At 38.7% G+C, this 20,351-nt stretch overlaps 1 protein-coding gene across 4 annotated transcripts in view; it reads left to right on the forward strand.

Moving 5' to 3' along the window:
• The first annotated feature begins 1,826 nt into the window (after positions 1-1,826).
• LOC148026138 (potassium channel KAT3-like) overlaps positions 1,827-20,351 on the forward strand; it is a 93,224-nt gene continuing 74,699 nt past the window's right edge. For 2 of the 4 annotated variants that reach the window (XM_087693414.1, XM_087693411.1), the window contains exons 1-4: positions 1,827-2,260; positions 2,395-2,497; positions 2,791-3,065; positions 3,172-3,387. In XM_087693414.1, coding sequence (XP_087549540.1) covers positions 2,884-3,065; positions 3,172-3,387 — 398 coding nt within the window. In that variant the 5' untranslated portion in view covers positions 1,827-2,260; positions 2,395-2,497; positions 2,791-2,883. Of the gene's footprint in view, positions 2,261-2,394; positions 2,498-2,701; positions 3,066-3,171; positions 3,388-20,351 lie in introns of all 4 variants that reach the window. The other 2 variants (XM_087693412.1, XM_087693413.1) reach the window with 2 other exon arrangements.

The raw sequence follows: 20,351 nt of genomic DNA on the forward strand, positions 1-20,351 counted from the left end.
CTTATACAAGCTTAGTCCATCATTGGCAGCATTACTAACAATCTATTAAATTGAGCATTGGGGGCAACTATCAACAAGGAATAATGAGAGCATCATCAAAAGCTAGAATATAAAAAATCCTACACAATCTTTAAAGGAACTTTCGAAATTTTCTTGTTTTTTGATTAAAAAAAGAAATACTCTATATCCACTAATAATTTTGCATCGAAAACCAACCATCACAGTCTTGTAACTAAGCCCTATCTGAATATAACATGGAGATTCACGTGTAGTATGTTTTTGCAGTCTTTTAGCATTTGTTTGTGTATGAGCTCATGCTTTCCTAGTTCTCACTTAATCAAGGAACATATCTCATCTTTAATCACTTACTACATTGCATGTTTTTTGTTTCTTTTGAACAAATGTGTAAGGGCCACGAGTTGTTGAGAAGTCATGATTCTTTGTGATAACAAGAGTGATATGTCACCTAAAAAAACATTTTTGGTCAAATTTAGTCAATGAATGATAATGGAGAGAGAGAGAGAGAGAGAGAGAGAGAGAGAGAGAGAGAGAGAGAGAGAGAGAGAGAGAGAGAGAGGAGGGAGGGAGGGAGGGAGGGAGGGAGGGAGGGAGGGAGGGAGGGAGGGAGAGAGAGAGAGAGAGAGAGAGAGAGAGAGAGATGAAATGATGTATTAACATTTGTAAGAGACCAAAGTGATCTATGAGACCATAAGAACACTTGCTTGTAAAATGATACAAGTGTTTGAAAATAAACAATACAATAAAAGAAATTGGAACAGAGAGAGAGAGAGAGAGAGAGAGAGAGAGAGAGAGAGAGAGAGAGAGAGAGAGAGAGAGAGAGAGAGAGAGAGAGAGCATGAATCTAGAGTTTTGTGACACATTTACCCATCACCATCCTTTCATGGGTCTTGGGTAAATTGCCATTGGTTGCCAATTCACAAGCAAAACATCTCCATCTTCATGTTGGATTGGCCTTTGGCATATGTGGAGGACACGTAATGTATTTATAGTTGATTCATCCATGTAACCATAATCCTAAAAGGTTCTACAAATATATGTAATCTAGAATCTATTCATAATGTTGTTTGAAAATGATCTATTGGATTTGAGAATTTCATGTCACTCACATATCATTATTCTGTCAATGGAGCATCGAAAACAATTCATTAATTCAAGCACTAGGACCATTATTCCATTGATGATAGCATTTGGAAACAATTAATTAATGCAAGCAGTAGGGGGAACTATCGACAAGGGCAAATGGTATGGTAGGTCATACTGGCCGTGTCACATGGATTATTGTTATGGAAAGTGGGTTCCACAGTTTCAACTAGTCTTGTTCTTTGAGAAGTAGCAACTTGATGGTTGGAGGTTATTTATTCTACTGCAAGTTAGTCTCCATTGAGAAGTCTTGTTAGCCTAGTGGCTTCTTAGGTGGTTTTCTATGTCTTTTTGGCTTTCACATCGAGAATAACCTTTCAATTGTTAACCTAGTGGCTTCTCAGGTGGTTTTCCATGTTCTTCTTGGCTTTCACTGAGAAGGCCCTTTGTACACATGTGATTCTTTGATTCAATATCCCACGAGAAAAAGAAGAGAACGTGTGTGTGTTCGTGGGAACTACCTAGTCTCAGCAGGAGAAAAAGGGGGGGGGGGGGGGGCCACGGGGGACAGATTACACCGGAAAGTGGAAAATAAAATGAGTATGAACTATAGCTTATACGTTATGACGTCCCTTCAAATTAAGAGTTTTGTATTCCCGAAAGGCACCTATTTTTGTTATTGTTATTTACTATATTTCGAATTTTAGCCTTACGCGTCGCCGACTTCTACTCTAGCATGACTTCGTTGTTGTAGCTGCATTGCGACTCACTACTGAGGAGATGATGATGATTCAGCCGTGCTTGTCTGCTTTGCTTCTCTCTCTCTCTCTCTATATACTGGATTGACGCCCGCAGCTCTCAACAACGAACGAGCTGATAAGGCTCCTTTCATCCATGACAGATCCGAATATGCCATCTATCCTCGCTTCTCTGAATGGCAAAAGAAACCGTTGCCAGCATCTCTACGTTTAGATACTCAGAGCCTCTCCTTTGATTTCAACAGATATGTCGCCATAGTCTTGAAGAAAATAGAGCCTCTCCTTTGATGTCAACAGCCGCCATAATACTCTTGAAGAAATGATGAAATTCTTGGCATGAAGGAAGTGATCTTTTGGCCAAGAATTCTCGTAAGAAGCAGCACCTGGCTTTCTCGCAATCGGTATGTTGTAAGCCACTGCAGTAAGTTCTGTTTCAAGATTCTTGCAAAACGTAGGAATCTTCTCTATGGAAAAGGAAACCAATGCCAGCTCCCCTACATTTAGATAATCAGCGGCTCTCCTATGATTTCAACAGGTATGTCACCATAATCTTGACGATACGATGAAATTGATGGCATGAAGGAAGACTTTTGGCCAAGAAATCTTGTATGAAGAAACACCTAGCTTTCTCCCACTCGGTACGTGATAAGCCACTGCAATAATTTCTGCTTCAAGCTTCTAATTGCAAAACGCAGTAATTTCTTCTTTCATTTAGTCGAAAGAAGGGAAAACTTTTGGCGTCACAATGCTGTTTCTCGAGGACTAGTTGCCAATCTCATGAATAAAACGATAGAGAGAACTAGCATTTTTAAACGTGCTTGCATTGAAATTTTGGCTCACAGAATCATAAAGACATAAGGTCCGCGGGAAGGAGTGATGCTCCCCTGGGCGACACATGTTTAATCAAATGTTGGAAAATTTTGCTTAACAGACTCATAAAGACATCAAGGTCTGCAGGAAGGAGCCATGCTCTCCTGGCTGATACATGCTTAATCAAGCGATTGAAATTTTTTAAGGATTCACCATGGCCGATGTTTGCTTAAGGAGATTATGTGGCAAAAACAGAGCAATTCACGATGCTGAGCATTCCCTGGATGCAAGCTATCACAGCTTTTCTAGTGGACTTCTACCTTCCTTGGGGGCTAGAAGCAACAGTCATCTTCATCTTAGAAAGAATATAATCTCACCTTATGATCCAAAGTACAGGTGACATTACTCACTCTCTCATTGCATTTCTCAATGTTTAAGCAAGGAATCTTGCCAGTGACGTATGAATCATTTGACAACTTAAAGGAACTCGTGTTTGATGTAGGTGGTGGCAGAATTTTCTGATTATTTTTGTGGTATACTCAGCCTGGGTTTCTCCTTTTGAGCTTGGGTTTATGCGAGACTTGCCTAGGAAGTTCTTTGTGGCAGATTATATTGTGGATGCATTTTTTGGTATGGATATCATTATGACTTTCTTTGTGGCTTATTTGGACAAAACAACCTACATCTTGGTTGATCAACCTTCCAAGATAGCTTTGCGGTGTGACTCATCTCCTTCTTGTATATTGTTGTGAGCTTTATTTTGGTAGTTTCTAGATTGATTTATTTTTCTGGAGTAGTATACGAGTGAGCTTGAGATCGATGCACACCGTTTCGAACTATCTAGCATTATTGAGTGGTTAAAGTCCTGATTTTGGAATTTGAATTGTCATGTGAAATAAGGATCCTGCTTATAGTTAAATGAGAAGCTACAAAGTCTCTACAAAGTACCCAAAAGAAATATAGAAGCTACAACAACCACGTGAAAGGATACAAAAGTACTATAAGAATGGGAAACTTTGTTCTTGTGGGCAACAAAACAGAAAAGTAGATCCCAAGTGGGTAGATTTACTTTTTGCCCTTTTTCTTCTTTTTGGTTGGAGGTGGCAAGGAAGAGCATAACGAATGGAGAGTTACACCAATGTAATTTTCCTCCTTTGAAGAGAACCTTTTGTCATGAAGCTCTCCAAAATGACATAGAGAGTGGATGTTTAGAGTCACATGGCTATACTAGTGTGTGTTGGGGGCATGCCATTTGCTGCTTGATAGGGCATCTCTAGGTCACTTTTGAAACATTTGAACCTACTATGCTGCTAATAATCTCCTATAAATGTTTGCCACAGTTTGTATGAATACCTTTAAGGGAGTATCATCTCTCGATCCATTTGGAAAAGACCATTTAAGAAGACAATTTTTGAGAGCACTTTGCTAGATTTCATGTGTTACATGGAAATCTCTTGGTGCAGCTATTGCGAATGTTTGTGGGGAGAGTGACCTTATGCCAACCATGTGCCAATATCTAGCGCTCTACAATCTTCAAAGTGCTCCAAAAAATTGTCTTCTTAAATGGTCTTTTCCAAAGTTTTTTAGGAGTTTTGTTAATTTTTGCTATATCTAGTGCATAAACTAGGTAGTTGGCTAGTGACCAAGAAATTGGTTTGTGAGCTTTAGAGAGGCCTTTTGTCTTGTGTTGCATCCAATTGCTTGCTAATATAGAGAAGTATCAAAATGTTTGAATGTCATCTTCTGATGACAAAGGTGGGAGCTAGCCAAAGATTGTTGTAACCACCTTACAATGTGTAGAAGCTGTCCAATATAATTGGAGTGCCTTATCATCCCGCCAAAAAAAAAAAAAACAAAAGAACCATACACACACAAACAAATTGTATGTCAAGATAACAATACAATAGTTCCATATTTGACATGGCAAAAGATTTTGGCAAATGAGTCTTAAAGCTAGCTTTCTAAACAAAAGAACCATACACACACAAACAAATTGTATGCCAAGATAACAATACAATAGTTCCATATTTGACATGGCAAAAGATCTTAGCAAATAAGTCTTAAAGCTAGCTTTCCATTTAGTAGATTACGAGTAAGAAGCATGTTAGTTGCACCTAAAAAGGAGCAAACTTCCTTGTACTTGCAAACATAACATGCTAGTTTCATATGATTGTTGTGAAAACTAATGCTAAGTCTTTGAATTGTAGCCAATAAATATGCATTTTATAGCCTTGTCATCAAGCTTCCCATGAAGCTCTTTCGGAACATGCACATAGGCTATGCAACCAAATAGGCTAAAGTAGTCAACTTTGGGTTTCTTGCCATGCCAAGCTTCGAATGGTGTGATTGTCTTTAATGCCTCATTGGGTACATGATTCAACACATGATTTGCACAATGAAGCCCTTCCAACCAAAATTTATGAGGCAGCCCCTTGCCTTTCAAGATACAACGAGTCATTTCCATGAGAGTGATTTCTCCTTTCAAAAACTCCATTTTGCTGAGGGGTCATTTCGATCCATCTAATATGTTTCAAATGCACGAGATATGTAATCCCCCCCTCTATCTGTGTGAAATGTCTACACTTTTAAACCGTTTTCAGTCTCATGCTTTGCCACAATATGTTTAAAATGCATGAATACATGAGATTTGGCCTTCAGCCTATACATCCTTGTATACCGTTTGTAGTCATCAATAAATGTAACAAAATAAATATGATCCCCAAGTGTACGTGTCCTCATGGGACCACAAACATCAAAGTGAATAAGTTGCATTTTTTGGATAGCACGCATTGCATCATCCTTTTTGAAGGAAAACTTGTGTATCTTGCCCAAAATACATCCCTCGCATGCATGAGGAGATGGAGCCTCCACTGGAGGCAAAGCATCTACTATGTGGCACCTCTGAAGGATCATTGAACTCCCAAAACTCATATGTCCATAGCCGGCATGCCATAGCATTAGCATTCGGCCTGCAGATTACAACAATGCACTGTTGTACCGCACTTACCTTGAAATGCATTCCCAAAAGAAAATAGTTTACAGCAATTCAATGCTGAGTCTCACCAAATTTTTTTGAATTTTTCTAAATTTGCTGCCAAATCTGATAGTCATAGCAAATTAATGCTGTTGTACTACTTGTTATCTACCCTAGAATATGTATCGGGAAAAAGCCCTAAATTTCTTCACAAATTTCAAAGAAATTGGAAAAATTTATAATATTGCCTCGAGATGCGTACCAACAGTAACCAGCAGTTGGAATCTACCTTGTGATGTATGTTGGAGCCAAAAAATTGAAAAGTCCCAAGTTTCTCACATCAATGTTGAAGAAATTGTGCAATGTTGGAAAATTCGGTGGAGATTCATGCACGGAAGCTCGAATTGGACAAAAGCCCCGACTTTCCTCGAAGAAATTTCGAGAAAATTTAGAAATTGGGAAACTCCATGAAAAATCCCCAAATTTCTTGGCACAAAGTGTGAGAAATTGAAAATTCTTTGAAATAAGGTACGAGACAAGCAAGACAAATGAGAATTTGCAAAAATTTTGGAAAACCCCAAATTTGGAAAATTAGGGTTTTTGCATTTTTTCTCAGATTTGCAGAAAATAGTGGGCAGGGATGAGAAAATGGTGAGCAAGGTTGAGAAAATGGTAGAACAAGGCTGAGAATATTATGAGTAGGTCTAAGAGAAGCTATGTGTACATAGTTGTGTGCAAGATTGCGTATGAGACTGCGTGCAGGTTGAAAACGGTAGCAACACCTCCTCCAAAACAACAAATTTTCAGCAGCTCCTCCCTCCAAAATAGTAGGTTCTCTTTCTTTGTCGATTGAGTGGACTTATGGGTGGCATTGGTTGAGCAGTGGAGAGACAAAACCGACGTCTCTAGCTCAAATTCCAAATGTTGGAACTAGAGGAAGAGAGAGAGATAGTGAACATAAGACGATAAGCAAGAGTAGGTAGTAGTTCCACACTCAAAAGATGCAAGTGCTAGACAAGTAGAATGAAAGTACAATAGGTCTTAAGTAAGTTAGATCTATCTCTAACTCAACTAGAGTTAACTTAACTCTAGAACTAACTCTAGAAGTGGTGACACAACTTGTTAATGTAGTTGTGTTCATACTACAAACCAACTAACTAAAACATTGGGTAGTGCCCATAGAATTGGTTTGTAGGTGGGAAAGAGGGTCTGGTCTTAGGCTAAACTGCTCTTGGTCTTTGATCAACACTCATTGTTAAAATGATTCAAGCTTTTGGCAATGTTGACAATACCTATTCTTTTTGGGGACATTTTGCTAACTCAGTTTCAATCCTAGAGGGGAGTTGCTTTGCTTCTTAGTCGGTCCATACCCCTGCAAGAGGTATCATTTGCAGATACAAAGGATACTATATCATCATCGAGGAACCATACATTGCTGCTTAAGCCTCTCTATGCTAGATAGACCCATGAGAGATATCTTGGGATGAGAGTATCCTTAGAGAAGTTCCACATTATATGTGGTTTGGAGATTATTTTGTATTCATTAGCTATGTATTATTTATTCTCCATATAGTTAGTCATAGCATTAGATGATAGCTATTTGGGACTTGGGAAAATTCCCTGACTTTCAAATGTAACATTTTGGTTACGTAGGATGATTTGGCCTTTTGTGGACATTAAAATAGCTTTCTTTCTTTCTCACTATGCAACTTAGTCTTTGTATTGTTCTTTCCATTAACTTGCTTGACTTTCTAGTTCCCTTTGAATAGGAAAATTTAGATTTCTTATGAAATTCATCGAACAACCAAGCAAAATACAGTAGATGACACTTAAACTTATAGAAGTGGGTAACTAGGGCTGTGAGATAACTTATTGGATAAAATTAAAGTATTTTTATGGCAATTTATTCATGAATGAAGTGATTTTGATCATTGGCAGACTTGGATGAGCTAGTGATGGTGAATTCAGCGAGCAATCACCGTGCTGCTCAGCCAACTTGATAGACAAATCATCCCTCTCAGTGAGTTTGAACTCTTGGAGCTCATGATTGAGTTTGATACATTTGGTATAATTGCAAGCTGTGCAACGGTGGACTAGATGTGCCCAATGCTTAGAGACAAAGCCAAAGTGTTGGAGTTAAGAGTGAAATTCAAGCATAAGACCTTGCATCAACTTGATTTTGGCTATGGCATTTCTTTGCTTCCAAGAGCGAACTACCTCATTTGAGAACTAGTGGGAGTCAAGTTGGCATTCTTACCCTTGAACAAGTTCCCACAAGCCTCGGAAATCCAAGACGTGCCCCATCAAATTACACCTAGTGGTAAAGTTAGACCTATTGAAATGAGTCTTATCCATAAACGCACGCTTGGTTGATGCAGATGGATGGATTGCTGGAGGAGGTGGGTGATAGGTAGGTATCATAGGATACAAATGGGGGTAACTAGGTGCTACATGAGGTATCCAAGTGCCTCACATGGTGAATTTGGAGGTGTGCCCCAAAGGAGGTGATTGATTGGTGTGTAGTCTTGATATTGAAAAGGTGTAGGTTGGCCCACTTAGTATTGACATGTTGGCAAAGTGTGTGGCCACTTGGGAGATTGGAGAGTAGGGTGGGGCTTGAGACGTGTTGGTGGGAATACCCTTGCATATAGATCCCCATGGATGATTGGTTTGGGGGAATATTGCACCTCCACCACTTGGATGTGCAAAAGTAGAGGACCTAAAGGGATAGGGTATATCTATATTTGAAGATCCCCCCAGTGGTGTAGTTGGACAGACGGAATGATGAAAGGTGATGTGAATAATGGTGTGAATATAGATGTGGAAGTAGTAGAGTAAAAGGGTGGGATTTGAAATTATTATGGTGAAGATGTAAAGGGAGTGAATTGATTTTGAAATTTAATGGTGGAAACTGGAATGTAGATAATGATGGAAATGATGATGCACCAACAATAGATTGACTTTGAGAAACAAAACTTTGAAGGAAAGCTTGAATATGCACCTATTCTTGTGTTAAAATAAAAGTATTTGTCCTCTTCAAGACTTACACTGTTATGAATGGAGTGAATGGTACCTTTCTCTTGTACCTATATTTTGCATGGAAGTAGGAACATTAGGAACAAAAACATAAGTAAACACTTGTGTACTTGACATCAGAGTGGAAGGAGGGAAAGAATATGAAGGTTTGTACTCTGTATCTGCTTCTCCAACAGTCCCATATGGAGGCTCCATTCTACTTGCAAAATCATTAGACCTATGTGCAGACTCTAAGAGTGAATACAATGTTACCTTCTAGTTGTTGGGCTTGATCCATGATGCTCAATTGTATTGAACCTATGATATCTCATAGGGTCTATAGATACCATAGTAGTCAATGTTTCTTCTTCTCCATCAGAATCTCACAAAGTAAGCTGAGATGCCCACTCTTGCTCAATTCTTGGCAAAGGTTGTTTAGGAGATGGAAGCAGTGAGAAAGTGTTTGAAGTCATCTTCCCTTTGAAAGTTTTTGTTTCTGATGACAAGCTTATCGATCAATGGCCTAGGTTTCTTCAAAGAGCACCTAGCCCTGATACCATATAAATAAATACTCGAAAAAAAATACAAATACAATTGTACGATAAAGCAAAAATTGATAAAAGAACTCAGTAGGGTTAGGGTAATGTAGAGACAATGAACACCGAATATGAACCAATTATGAATGAATAGATACGATGCTCAATGCAGTAAACATATTGTGCAAAGTGAATACAAAACCTCAAACTCTTGTGTCTTTGAAGGATCAGGGCAGAGAGTGTGAGGTGGGGAGTGTATCATACTCTATATAAATCTTGAAATGCAGCAGAAAGCCTTTGGAAGTGATCAGCACCTGCATATGCAGATCTGTAGATTCTGGATCAGGCTGAATGCGCAGTGGCAGTTCTGAATAATGCGTAGCAGGCTGGAGATTATCCGAAAGATGAAGGTGACAATAGTTGCTGCAAAACACAGCTGTCAGCTGCCTTAGAGGTGAAGGCAACTGCAGTAGGTGTAAATGCAGGTTGCAGCTGAGCTGGCAGCAGCAAATGCAAGTGTCTAGCAATTCCCTGATTGATGTTGATGGCTGGAAACAATGTGGACAGGCTGGAAAGCTGCTTCCTGCAGCAAACACAAGGTCAAGAGGGCTGGACACTGATCTCTAGGAGCTGATGCAGGCTGGTCACCACTACGAACTGAGATATCCACCACGGAGGGATGTAGACAACAGTGGAGATGTAGGCGCCAGTTGAAGGAGGACCTGAAATTACGAGATTGGTCTGAGTGGACAGGCTGTCTTATGTTTATGGATGAGTGGATCCTTCCAAATTAGGGTTTGACTTATGGACATTGGCAATTTGTAGGAAAGTGGTCATTTAATGAAACTTTCAGTAATAAGCATGTTTTGGGTGTGTAATAAAGAGCTAATCAGCATATAATGTGTTTTTAGCTCAACAAGCCTTCCAAACTTAGCCAATTGCCAAGCGTCAAACCTGTCCATGATAAATTTGCCTCTAGACTTAATTTTTGGCCAAAAATAATTCGATTAAATGAAAAATATATAACCTTTACCTAGAACTTGGTCATGTCCAATCTCAACTTTTAAATTCCTAAACCTCTTTGAAGGTGAAATTATTAAAACTTTCCATAAACCTTAATCTAGGGTATTAAACGATTTAAATTCCTAAATCCCATGACACAAAAGTCATTTTTAAGGGAAAATTCAATGCCCCTGACCAAGATTTGACTTCGGCACCCCATTGACACATGTCCACTTGAAACCAGCCTTCCTTTCGTGGATGGGTGGTAATTCCCTGATTACAACCCAGTTACAGTAGTAATATTTATTACAAAACCGAGAAATACAAATTAACTTATAATCTTGGACCATAGACATCGTGTTGGCCCCAAAATTAGCACCCCTTTCGGTATTTCTTTAACTTAATTAAAGAAGAAGTTGATGTACAGTGGGATTCTCCCAATCCCTTTCGGTCAAAATGACCAGCAAGTCCTCAATCTGATTTTCCCCTTGATTTGGGTAGTCAAGTGGCCTTCATCCGCTTTGATGGAGATGAAAAGTGCCCCAAATTTATTGATTTGCTGGTCCCTCCACTTGAATTTGGTTGAAAACAGCTTCAGCCATAGTAACATGGAATGGGAATGGGAACGGGGATGGGGGTAAAACTTGCCATCCCTTGTTATCATGAGAGGGGGCTCTAATATGGGGATGAGACAGGGATGGGACTGGGCCACAAAGCTAGAAAATGGCCATTCCCTGTTACTATGGCTTCAACCCTATTGAATCTAAGTCTTGGAGCTTCCAATTTCTAAAATGCTTCCCAAGGCTATAGCTAAACCCTAATTTTTGATGCAGATTAGGATTTACAACAAAGAAATCTGAAAATTTTTAGTCTTTGGTGATCTCAATGCTGTAATCTTCGGAGCAAGGTTGCAGAAAGGCTGGGAGATGAGAAAGAATGCTAAGAAGAGAGAAAATTCAGACTTTCTTCATGAAGAAGTGAAGAAAATTAGTCATTTATTGCTACTACCTGTCTTCATAGCTTGTAGATGCAAAGAATTGAATAAAATCAGTCATTTGTTGTTGTTGCCTTGTCTCAACATCCTATAGATGTTGTCATGTGCTATTAATTGGTCTTTTTCTACCTCTAGCTGCCTCAGAAGGTCCTCCAATGGCTGCAAATCAGACTAGCAATATCTCCTTCCTCTCTTTTGCAGACTAAATGCACTAAAATGCTTCTCTCCAGTCTCTAAAGACGTTTTTCAGTCTTGTATGGGCATTTTTGACAAGTGACAACCTTTCCAAATGGTTTTTTCGGCATTATCCATAATTAAATATTACTTTTCAGTCTTTAAGTACTGAAAGCTAATCTAATAATTATTTTGGTGTTCATAAAAATAATTTGATGGGATAATAATTAAATTGGCTAGGCAACTTCCATTCCCAAGTATCTCTATGCTTTCTTTGACCATCAGATTGGCATTAGGTACCATTAAACGTCACTTCTCTAGTGTCACCAACTAATACTTATAGCCAAATGAATGACCTAGGCCAACAGCTGGCACCAGATACCATCAAGTACTTGTGCAGCATAACTTATAGCGACTTTTACCTTTGACATCCCGTGATTTCCTCAGGTCTCGAGCTCATAAATTTACTCTAATCCGAGTTACACCTTACATGTACAGCATTTACTTAACCGTGTGATTAAAAATTAATTGACATGTTAAGTGAGGTTTCAAAAATACATGTCCTCATGATAGCTCTCCCTCTTAGAATCCTTTCAATCGTCCTTGATTGCACTGTCAGATGCATCAAAAGTAAAATAGTGGACTGAAATTTTCATAAGGTATCATAATTAACACAACATTGCGCATCGTTGCTCAACCATTCCATATACCCAACACATGCTGAAAATTATCAGTCAATATAACATAACATAAGACTCACAAAGAATCTCAAAAACATTGCCAGGTTATTATATGACATGTCTATTTCTCATGAGCTTAACTCATCTGGCAAAACCAAACCATAGCATAGCATATCCAAAGCATAAACCATGGCTAAAACATCAATGACATCATAACATATGCTGTTGTCCATGGAATGTGATGTAAACCATTGAAAACTGAGTATAATCTGATCACTTTGCTGATTTGAGAACTGATCACAAACTACTATAAATGTGATCCCACATTGATCACAAACTCATTACAAGAACTGATCAGCAATCAATGCAAAAATTGATTCCAAAAGTGACCATAAATGGTTCTCAAGTTGATCAAAAACTAAGCTGAAATTGATGAGAATTCTTGTCTCAAAATTGAGGCAAAATTCATGCTAGATTGATCATAAGCTGATGTTAAAGTATAGTTCCAGTGGGTGGGTAAAACTCATACTCATTTGCATATATCTCACAGTGACTAGTATACTAAGTAGTGACCTCATGGCAAACATATTGTCAACACAATACCTTGGATGCATGTTGAATACATCCGAGATCCACTATATATGAGAGTTGTCCATAACTCGAGGAGTGGAAGTGCTATCTCTCTCTTGAGCATTAGGCAATACTTCAGACCCTTGCTTTGCTGAACCTACTAAAGACATCTAGATAAAGCCACAACAACTGAGGATGGCCTGCCAAGTCATCCTCTTTCATTCATTTGGCATCCATTGGTGAATAATTCTTAAATTTCACCAAGTATCTCTTGGAAACTTTACCTTTGACCTTTCTTTCCTTTGTGCCAAGATTGGCTGGGGTACCAAATGTCATCTAGCTCCTCAACCTTAGGCTGAATTTCAGCAGACATATCCTCTGGCACATCACAATGAAAAGGCCTTAACAAGCTGACATGAAAGGCATTGTATATCCTCCAATATGGAGGTAATTTCAGTCGATATAACACATCGCTGATCTTCTCCAATGCCTGGAAGGGCCCATAATATCTCATACTTAACTTCGGATACAATCTTTCTCTTCCTTTCATCTTTTTTAGCCTTGCCTTTTCAAAATGCAGCAATATATAATCACCCTCTGCAAATTGAAAGCACGTTTGTGGTGATCAATTACCCTCTTTTGCTTTTCTTGCGATCTCTGAAGTGCATATTTTATCTTTGCATAGGCTATATCCAAGTTTTCTACATAATGATCAGCCTCAAAGATCTTATTCTTAGTTTGTAGAATAGGTGGTACCTTCTTGCCACCCTCAACCACCTCAAATGGAGCTTTGCCCAAGGAACTATGCACTGTGTTGCTGTAAGCAAACTCAACCAATGGCAAAGATTGCTCCCATTGTATCTTGTGGTCTGAAACATAGCACCTCAAAATATCTAACACTGTGGAATTTGCTTCCTTACACTGACCATCTATCTGCGGATGTAAGGATGACAAGAATTTCAGCGTGGTATCTATATTCTCAAACCACCCCTTCCAAAATAAATTGGTCATCCGAGGGTCTCGATCACTAATGATCGACTTTGACATACCATGATACTTAAAGATGTGTTGCAAAAACAATCATGCCATATAATTAGCCTTTATTTTCTTCCTTACGGAAATAAAATGGGCTTGTTTGCTAAACTTGCAAATGATAGTCCATATCCCAATTTTCCCTATAGGTGTCTTAGAAAGCTTAAAAACAAAGTCCATTTCAATGCTTTGCCAAGGCCTATTAGAAATAGGCAAGGGTTGTAACAAACTTGGCATCTTTTGTCTATCATGCTTTATCTTTTGATATACGATGCATGTCTTAACAAATTGTTCTACATCATCCTCAAAGTTGACCAATAAAAGAAATACTCCACTACCTTGACCGTGGCATTAATACCTCTGTATTCTGTATACGGAGGAGCATGACTTTTAGTGCTAACTTTGGGCCTTAACTGCTTTATGACACACAGTCGTCCTTGCATCATCAGAAATCCATCTCTTAGCACAAAGTGTTCATGTCTTTAGCCATTGCAAAGTTGATCATAAATATTAGCAAAGTCTGAATCAACAACATATTGCTCTTTTATGGCATCCAACTTAATGCGATAAACCATAATGGTGGTTGAAATTTGTGGCTTATGTGACAATGTATCAGCCACGACATTCTTTGTATCTTCAATATGTACAATCTGAAAGTGAAATATAGAGAGAAAATTTGCCTATCTCATATGCTTCTTTGATAACTTTGTCTACGTTAAAACTACCTCAAAGTTTGACGGTCTATCTGCACTGTGAAATCAGCCCCCAACAAATAATGTTTCCACGTAGATAGTGTATGAATGATAGCCAAGAGCTCTTTTTCATAAACCTGAAAATTCTTTTTTGAACCGTGGAGAATTCAGCTCTCATAAGCCATAACTTGTCCGTTCTACATAAGAAAAGCCCCAATGCTGTTACCACATGTATCACATTGAACTATGAATGAATTCCTTAGATCGGGTAACATAAGCACAAGATTTGAAGTCATTTTTTCCTTCAACTTTTAAAATGCTGAAATTTCCACAGCTGTCTATCTAAATGGGACATCCTTCTTTTGCAAAGCATGCAATGGAGAAGTAGTTTTAAAAAACCCGTGTAGATACTTCTTGTAGTAAGAATATAAATCAAAGAAGTTGCAAATCTCATGCATATTCCTTAAAAGGTGGCCATGATCGTATTGCCTCAACCTTTGAAGGGTCCATGCAAATACCATCACCTGATACAATATGCCCCAAAAAGTGGATTTTATGCAAGAAGAATTTACTTTTCTTGTTATTGATAACCAACCTATGCTTACGCAGTTCATTGAATACAATGTCCAAGTGTCTTCTATGCTTTGTCTCGTTGTTTGAATAGACAATCACTTCATCAAAGAAAGTGCCCACAAATCCTCTATGTGGCCTGAAGATGTGATCCATCATCCGATTAAAAGTGGTAGGAGCATTCGTAAGTCTAAAAGGCATAATAAGAAACTCATACAAGCCAAAATATATCCTAAAAGCTGTCTTAGGCACATCTTCTGGTGTCGGAGCATTTTGGGTCGAAAGTCTACCACGGGGGTAAGAGACGATAGGGTGAAGGGACATTCAGGGAAATAAATTGATGAATGAGAAGGAGTTTAAAGAAATAGAAGATGTAGAAGAATACTTGTAGAGGTGAAGCTTGATAATTTATTTCTGCATCCTGAGAAGATAAATCTCTTGCAGACAAAAAACGTGCATAAAACAAAGCTTCCTCTCTGCTGCTTAGACCGCCAATCTGATACATTCGTTGGCTCCGAAAACGGGGTAAAATACCAGGACACTTGGTCAGAATTTTCCCAGATCACTCCTTTTCCTGTGCTGTTTGTCGCCTGAAAATTGCGCATCGCACGATTTTGCCAATCCTTCTTTTTGCATAAAATTCCTAAAAAATGGCTGAAAGCCACTTGCTTTTTTTTACATATCATCCTGTTTTAGAAGTTGCCTACAACTTTTGGATATTTACAAGAAATGATATCGAAAATATAAAAAATAGGCTAAACTTGTCTAAAAATCTAGTATTTTTGAACCATCCACACTAGGACACTGACACTAATGACTAATATGACATTGACTCTCTAGATCAATAAGAAAGTTGAATGACGATGCACTCTAGAGTTTTTCACATTGTGTCCACGTAGCGGCACGACATCCACCCCCTCTTAACTTGCACATCCTCCGGCATGTGCCAAAGTCTTATGGATCTGCAGTGTTAGAAGAAGTATCTTCTGCCATGTCAATGTCTTCATCTTCTGCCTCTTCTTCTTCTTTCATATTCTCATGTTCATGCTTAGTATCCAACTCCTTCAACTCATATACTGAAGACTCCTTACATTTACAGCCAGTGGAATCCTTAGAGCTGTCCCATCCATCTCATTTAATGCATAGGTAGCATTGTCCAAAACAAAACCTTACCACATATGGACCAAACTACCGCTTTGCCATCTTCCGACTGGCACTATACTGATTTTCCAAGCTGCTGTCATAAACCAACACCCAATCCCCTTTCTGTATAGCTCATGGTCGAAGTCTATGTCGCTTGTCAAACCTCTTCTTGTTCTTGATCCTTGTAGTCTTCAGCTTTTTCATGGTTGTCTTAATGTCTTCAGACCTTTTTTCTAATTGTTTAATGTATAGAACCAGCAACTCTTCTCTATTCAAACCCTTTTCCGATGGTAGAATACTCCAAGTAGCAATAGTCTTCTCAATAGACATGATTGGCTGTTGTCCATACATTAATTCAATAGGCATATACCCTATAACTGCACTATGAGTGGTCCTATCAGCCCATAAGGCAAAGGGTAATATTCTTAGCCACGCTTTTATCCTGCCCTTGCATGACTTTGCTAATGCATTAATGATAGGCCGATGATCTCTTTCACTTTTGCCATTTGATTCAGGATTATAGGTTGAAGTTAAAGCTAGCTTGATACCCAATCGTGAAAAGAAGTCACGAGCCTCATCCACATCCAATTCTCCTCTATTTGCAACCACTTTACTAACACAACCATACGTGCAAAAGACTTCTTGTAATTTTCACATAATGCTTCACATCCTTATATACATTTTTCCACCAATACTTCTCTTTGATCTTGGCAAATGTGCCTCAAACTCCTCTATGTCCAGCCCATAAGCTTTCATGAAACTCCTGCATCACCTGTTGTTGAGAAGCCCTATCTCCCAATACATGTATTGGAGCTCCTCTCTTTTTCTTTGTATGCTTCCATAAATATCCGTCTTTCAAGAAAAACCCATAAGCTTTTCTTTTAATCCTTTTAAATTTAGCTTCAAACCACTCAGCCTTCTTTGTCATGAGGCTAAGATATTGGCCTATTTTCAGCCAATCATCCTTATACAACTCTTCCAAAAATTGTGTTCTCACTGAAGCATAACACTGATGATGCTTTCCCGCGACTGCCCATCTCTTCTTCTCCATGGCTGTAAGTTCTTTTCTTATTGCTGAAATTCCTGTTACAACAGCTGTACCTGCTGTAGTAACAATATCAGGGTTAAGTGACTTTATATATGCAATCCACCGTAACATGGCAATATCTGGAGTTGAGCAATTTACTATAATGCCCAATAGAGATAGACAATCAGTCTCTACCACTACATGAGCTCCCATAAAATACTCCCTATCACACTTAAGGGCTGTCATTACACCCCAAAGCTCTCTTTTGACTTGAGAATACCGCCGTTGCCGTTCATTGAGGACCTCTACTCTAAACTGAATGACATTGTAAAAAAACATGGATCTTGAGTATGTCTGTAGCTATGGAGGTTTGAATGTATTAACTAGAACCATGACAACATAGGCGAATGACATAACTATTACTCGGTTGAATTAGGTTCCAAGATAGAATGCTTGGACTCATAAACACAATCCCGAGTAGGACATGAAAGAGACTCACAGTGAAGTACAAAGTACAATATCATTCCATTGAAAAGTGAGCCAAGTACATGCCTTTATAGCTTTCTAGCTTCTCCACTCTTCTCACTGTGCTTATGGGATACAAGTCTCCTCATCCTACAGTAAACCTCATTTGATCTATTTTCCAACACCCCCCCTCAAATGATGAATTCCTACACTTGCTGGCTTTTGCCCCCCCCCTACATGATAACATGGCTCGGGATACTCGCTCATGGGCAGCCTAGTCAAGTTAAGCTTGAAATTTTACATTTTTGGCAATCGTTTTTTCCAATACAAATCCACTAAGGGAAACATAGAGATCCACTATGGGAACAAATTCCTTAGAACAATCTGTCAGAGTTGTTAATGGTAGCGGAAGCATCTTCTTCTTCTTCTTCATTCATGAATTGGCTTTGGTGTTGGTCAGTCTGCATCTGTTGTGTGAAAACATTCACTGGCTATATGGCCAGTCTTACCACAATAATGACATGTCATCTGACTTTTGTTGTCCTCGTGTTGAATCCTCGACCTTTTCCTTTGGGTCCAGCAGCTCCTTTGGGGTATAAGAGATTTTCCCTAGATAATGGAATACCATCTTTTGCATTCTTGTTCTTCTGTTTGTTCTCTTCATCAAGGAGAGAGTGCTCAATATCTTTGAGTGAGAGACTGGGAACATTACTTAGTGTTGAAACAAGGTTCTCATATGGTTCATGATTAACACTGACAAGTAGCACTGCTATTGTCTCATTCTCATCAATGTTTTTTTTAAGAGTTGCTAGCTGATTTTTAAGGCCCTTGAACTTATTGATGTGTACAGTCATAGATGAATTGACTTTTACATCCAACTTATAAAACTGCATAAGTAATTTTACCTTTGAGTTATTTGCTTGTGTACCAAAGATTTTGAACATTACTTAGTGTTGAAACAAGGTTCTCATATGGTTCATGATTAACACTGGCAAGTGGCACTGCTATTGCCTCATCCTCATCAATGTTCTTTTTAAGAGTTGCTAGCTGAGTTTTATGGCTCTTGAACTTATTGATGTGTACAGTCATAGATGAATTGACTTTTACATCCAACTTATAAAACTACATAAGTAATTTTACCTTTGAGTTTTTTGCTTGTGTACCAAAGATCTTGTCAAGTTCTTCCCATGCCTTCTTTGCATCCTTGATGCCAGAAATATGATGTAATACATCATTGGATAGACCCCAGGCAATAATACCTAGAGCTTTGTTGTTTATCTTCTTTCATGCCTTTGTTTTAGGTTGGTCTTTTGTAGCATCCTCCTCTTTAGCATTGTCACCTGCATCATCTTCCTCAAAGAGATTCTAGAGGTCTTTCCTCATGAGATGGTACATGGTTTTCTCCTTCCAGGCATGAAAGCCTTCACCATTAAACTTTGCTATCTACTCCAGTTCAGTCATCTTAGAAGGAGGTCTTACCACGAGGACACTCGGGCAATGTTTGTCCTTTTTACAATGAGATTGAGACTTACAGGGAATTGGATCAATAAAAATTTCAAATCATTACAAACTAAGAATAGGCTTTTGAAGCAGCTGAAGATGAGTTACTCTTGAGTAAGCCAAAAACCCTTAAGTGCCAAGAAGTACTATTTGAGTATCAATAGATACTAGTTATGATGAGCTTGATTGTTGATTTGATTTTTCCTAATCTTCTTGAAGATTGCCCTTGTTGGAGAACATACAGGTCTGAATGACAGAGATTTCAACAGGATAGGAAGAGTAAGTAAATGAGGTGAGAGAGAAAGCTTGGTTTGAGACAAGCTATGGCTATTCTCTGCTAGGGTTCTGCACCTGTTTGATTTTCAGCTCATATCTGTGTGATCAGTGGTCTATTTGCACCAAGAATCGGTGAGAAGGTAGCTTATATGATAGGCTAAGAAAGCCCTATGGTCACAGAGTGTTTCGCTTTGTGTGCTGGATAATCTGATGGTACGACCAGTGACAGGTGCAAATCTATAGTCGATGACGAATTTCAGCAATGCCTGTTGTTGCAATGGACAATGTTGGGCTTTATCATGCCTGACAGGTGCGCCCTAACCAAAAGAATGTTTGCCTAGAAGAAATCACAGACAAATATGGTGTGTCGAGAGAGATCCAGGAGCTCCAAGGCAGGTAGGTGAAGCTTGGCTATGGCAGATAGTAGAAAGAAGAAGTGTAACCTAAGAGATGAGATTAAATGCTTAAGCTAGATTGACTAGAGATTGTGAGGAGCTCAGGGAGCAATGAGGAGAGCTAGACCATTTCTACCACATCTGGTCAGAATTCTCCCAGATCACTCTCTCTTCTCCCAGTTCGGAGTGCTGTTTTTGCTACGTGAAAATTGTGACTACGCATTGCCTGATTTCGCCAATCCTTCTTTTTGCATAAAATCCCCCAAAAATGGCAAAAAGCCACTTGCGTTTTTTTACATGTCATATTGTTCTAGAAGTTGTCTATAACTTTTGGATATTTACAAGAAATTATATCTAAAATATGAAAAATAGGCTAAATTTGTCAAAAAATCTAGTATTTTTAAACTATCCACACTACGGACATTGACACTAATGACTAATATGGTATTGACTCTCTAGATCAATAAGAAAGCTGAATGACGATGCACTCTAGTGTTTTTCACACTGTGTTTGTGTAGTAGCACGACACTGGTCTAATGTGTATTTGATGATACCCACTTTTCAAATATATATGACTGAATATGGCTGTCCCTTGCAATCTATCCATAACATCATCGATCTGAGAAATTGAAAAGTG

The sequence above is a fragment of the Lygodium microphyllum genome, chromosome 14 (genome assembly GCF_053477565.2).
Source record: "Lygodium microphyllum isolate KBCC chromosome 14, Lygodium_microphyllum_v1.1.10, whole genome shotgun sequence".
Classification (NCBI taxonomy): Eukaryota; Viridiplantae; Streptophyta; class Polypodiopsida; order Schizaeales; family Lygodiaceae; genus Lygodium; species Lygodium microphyllum.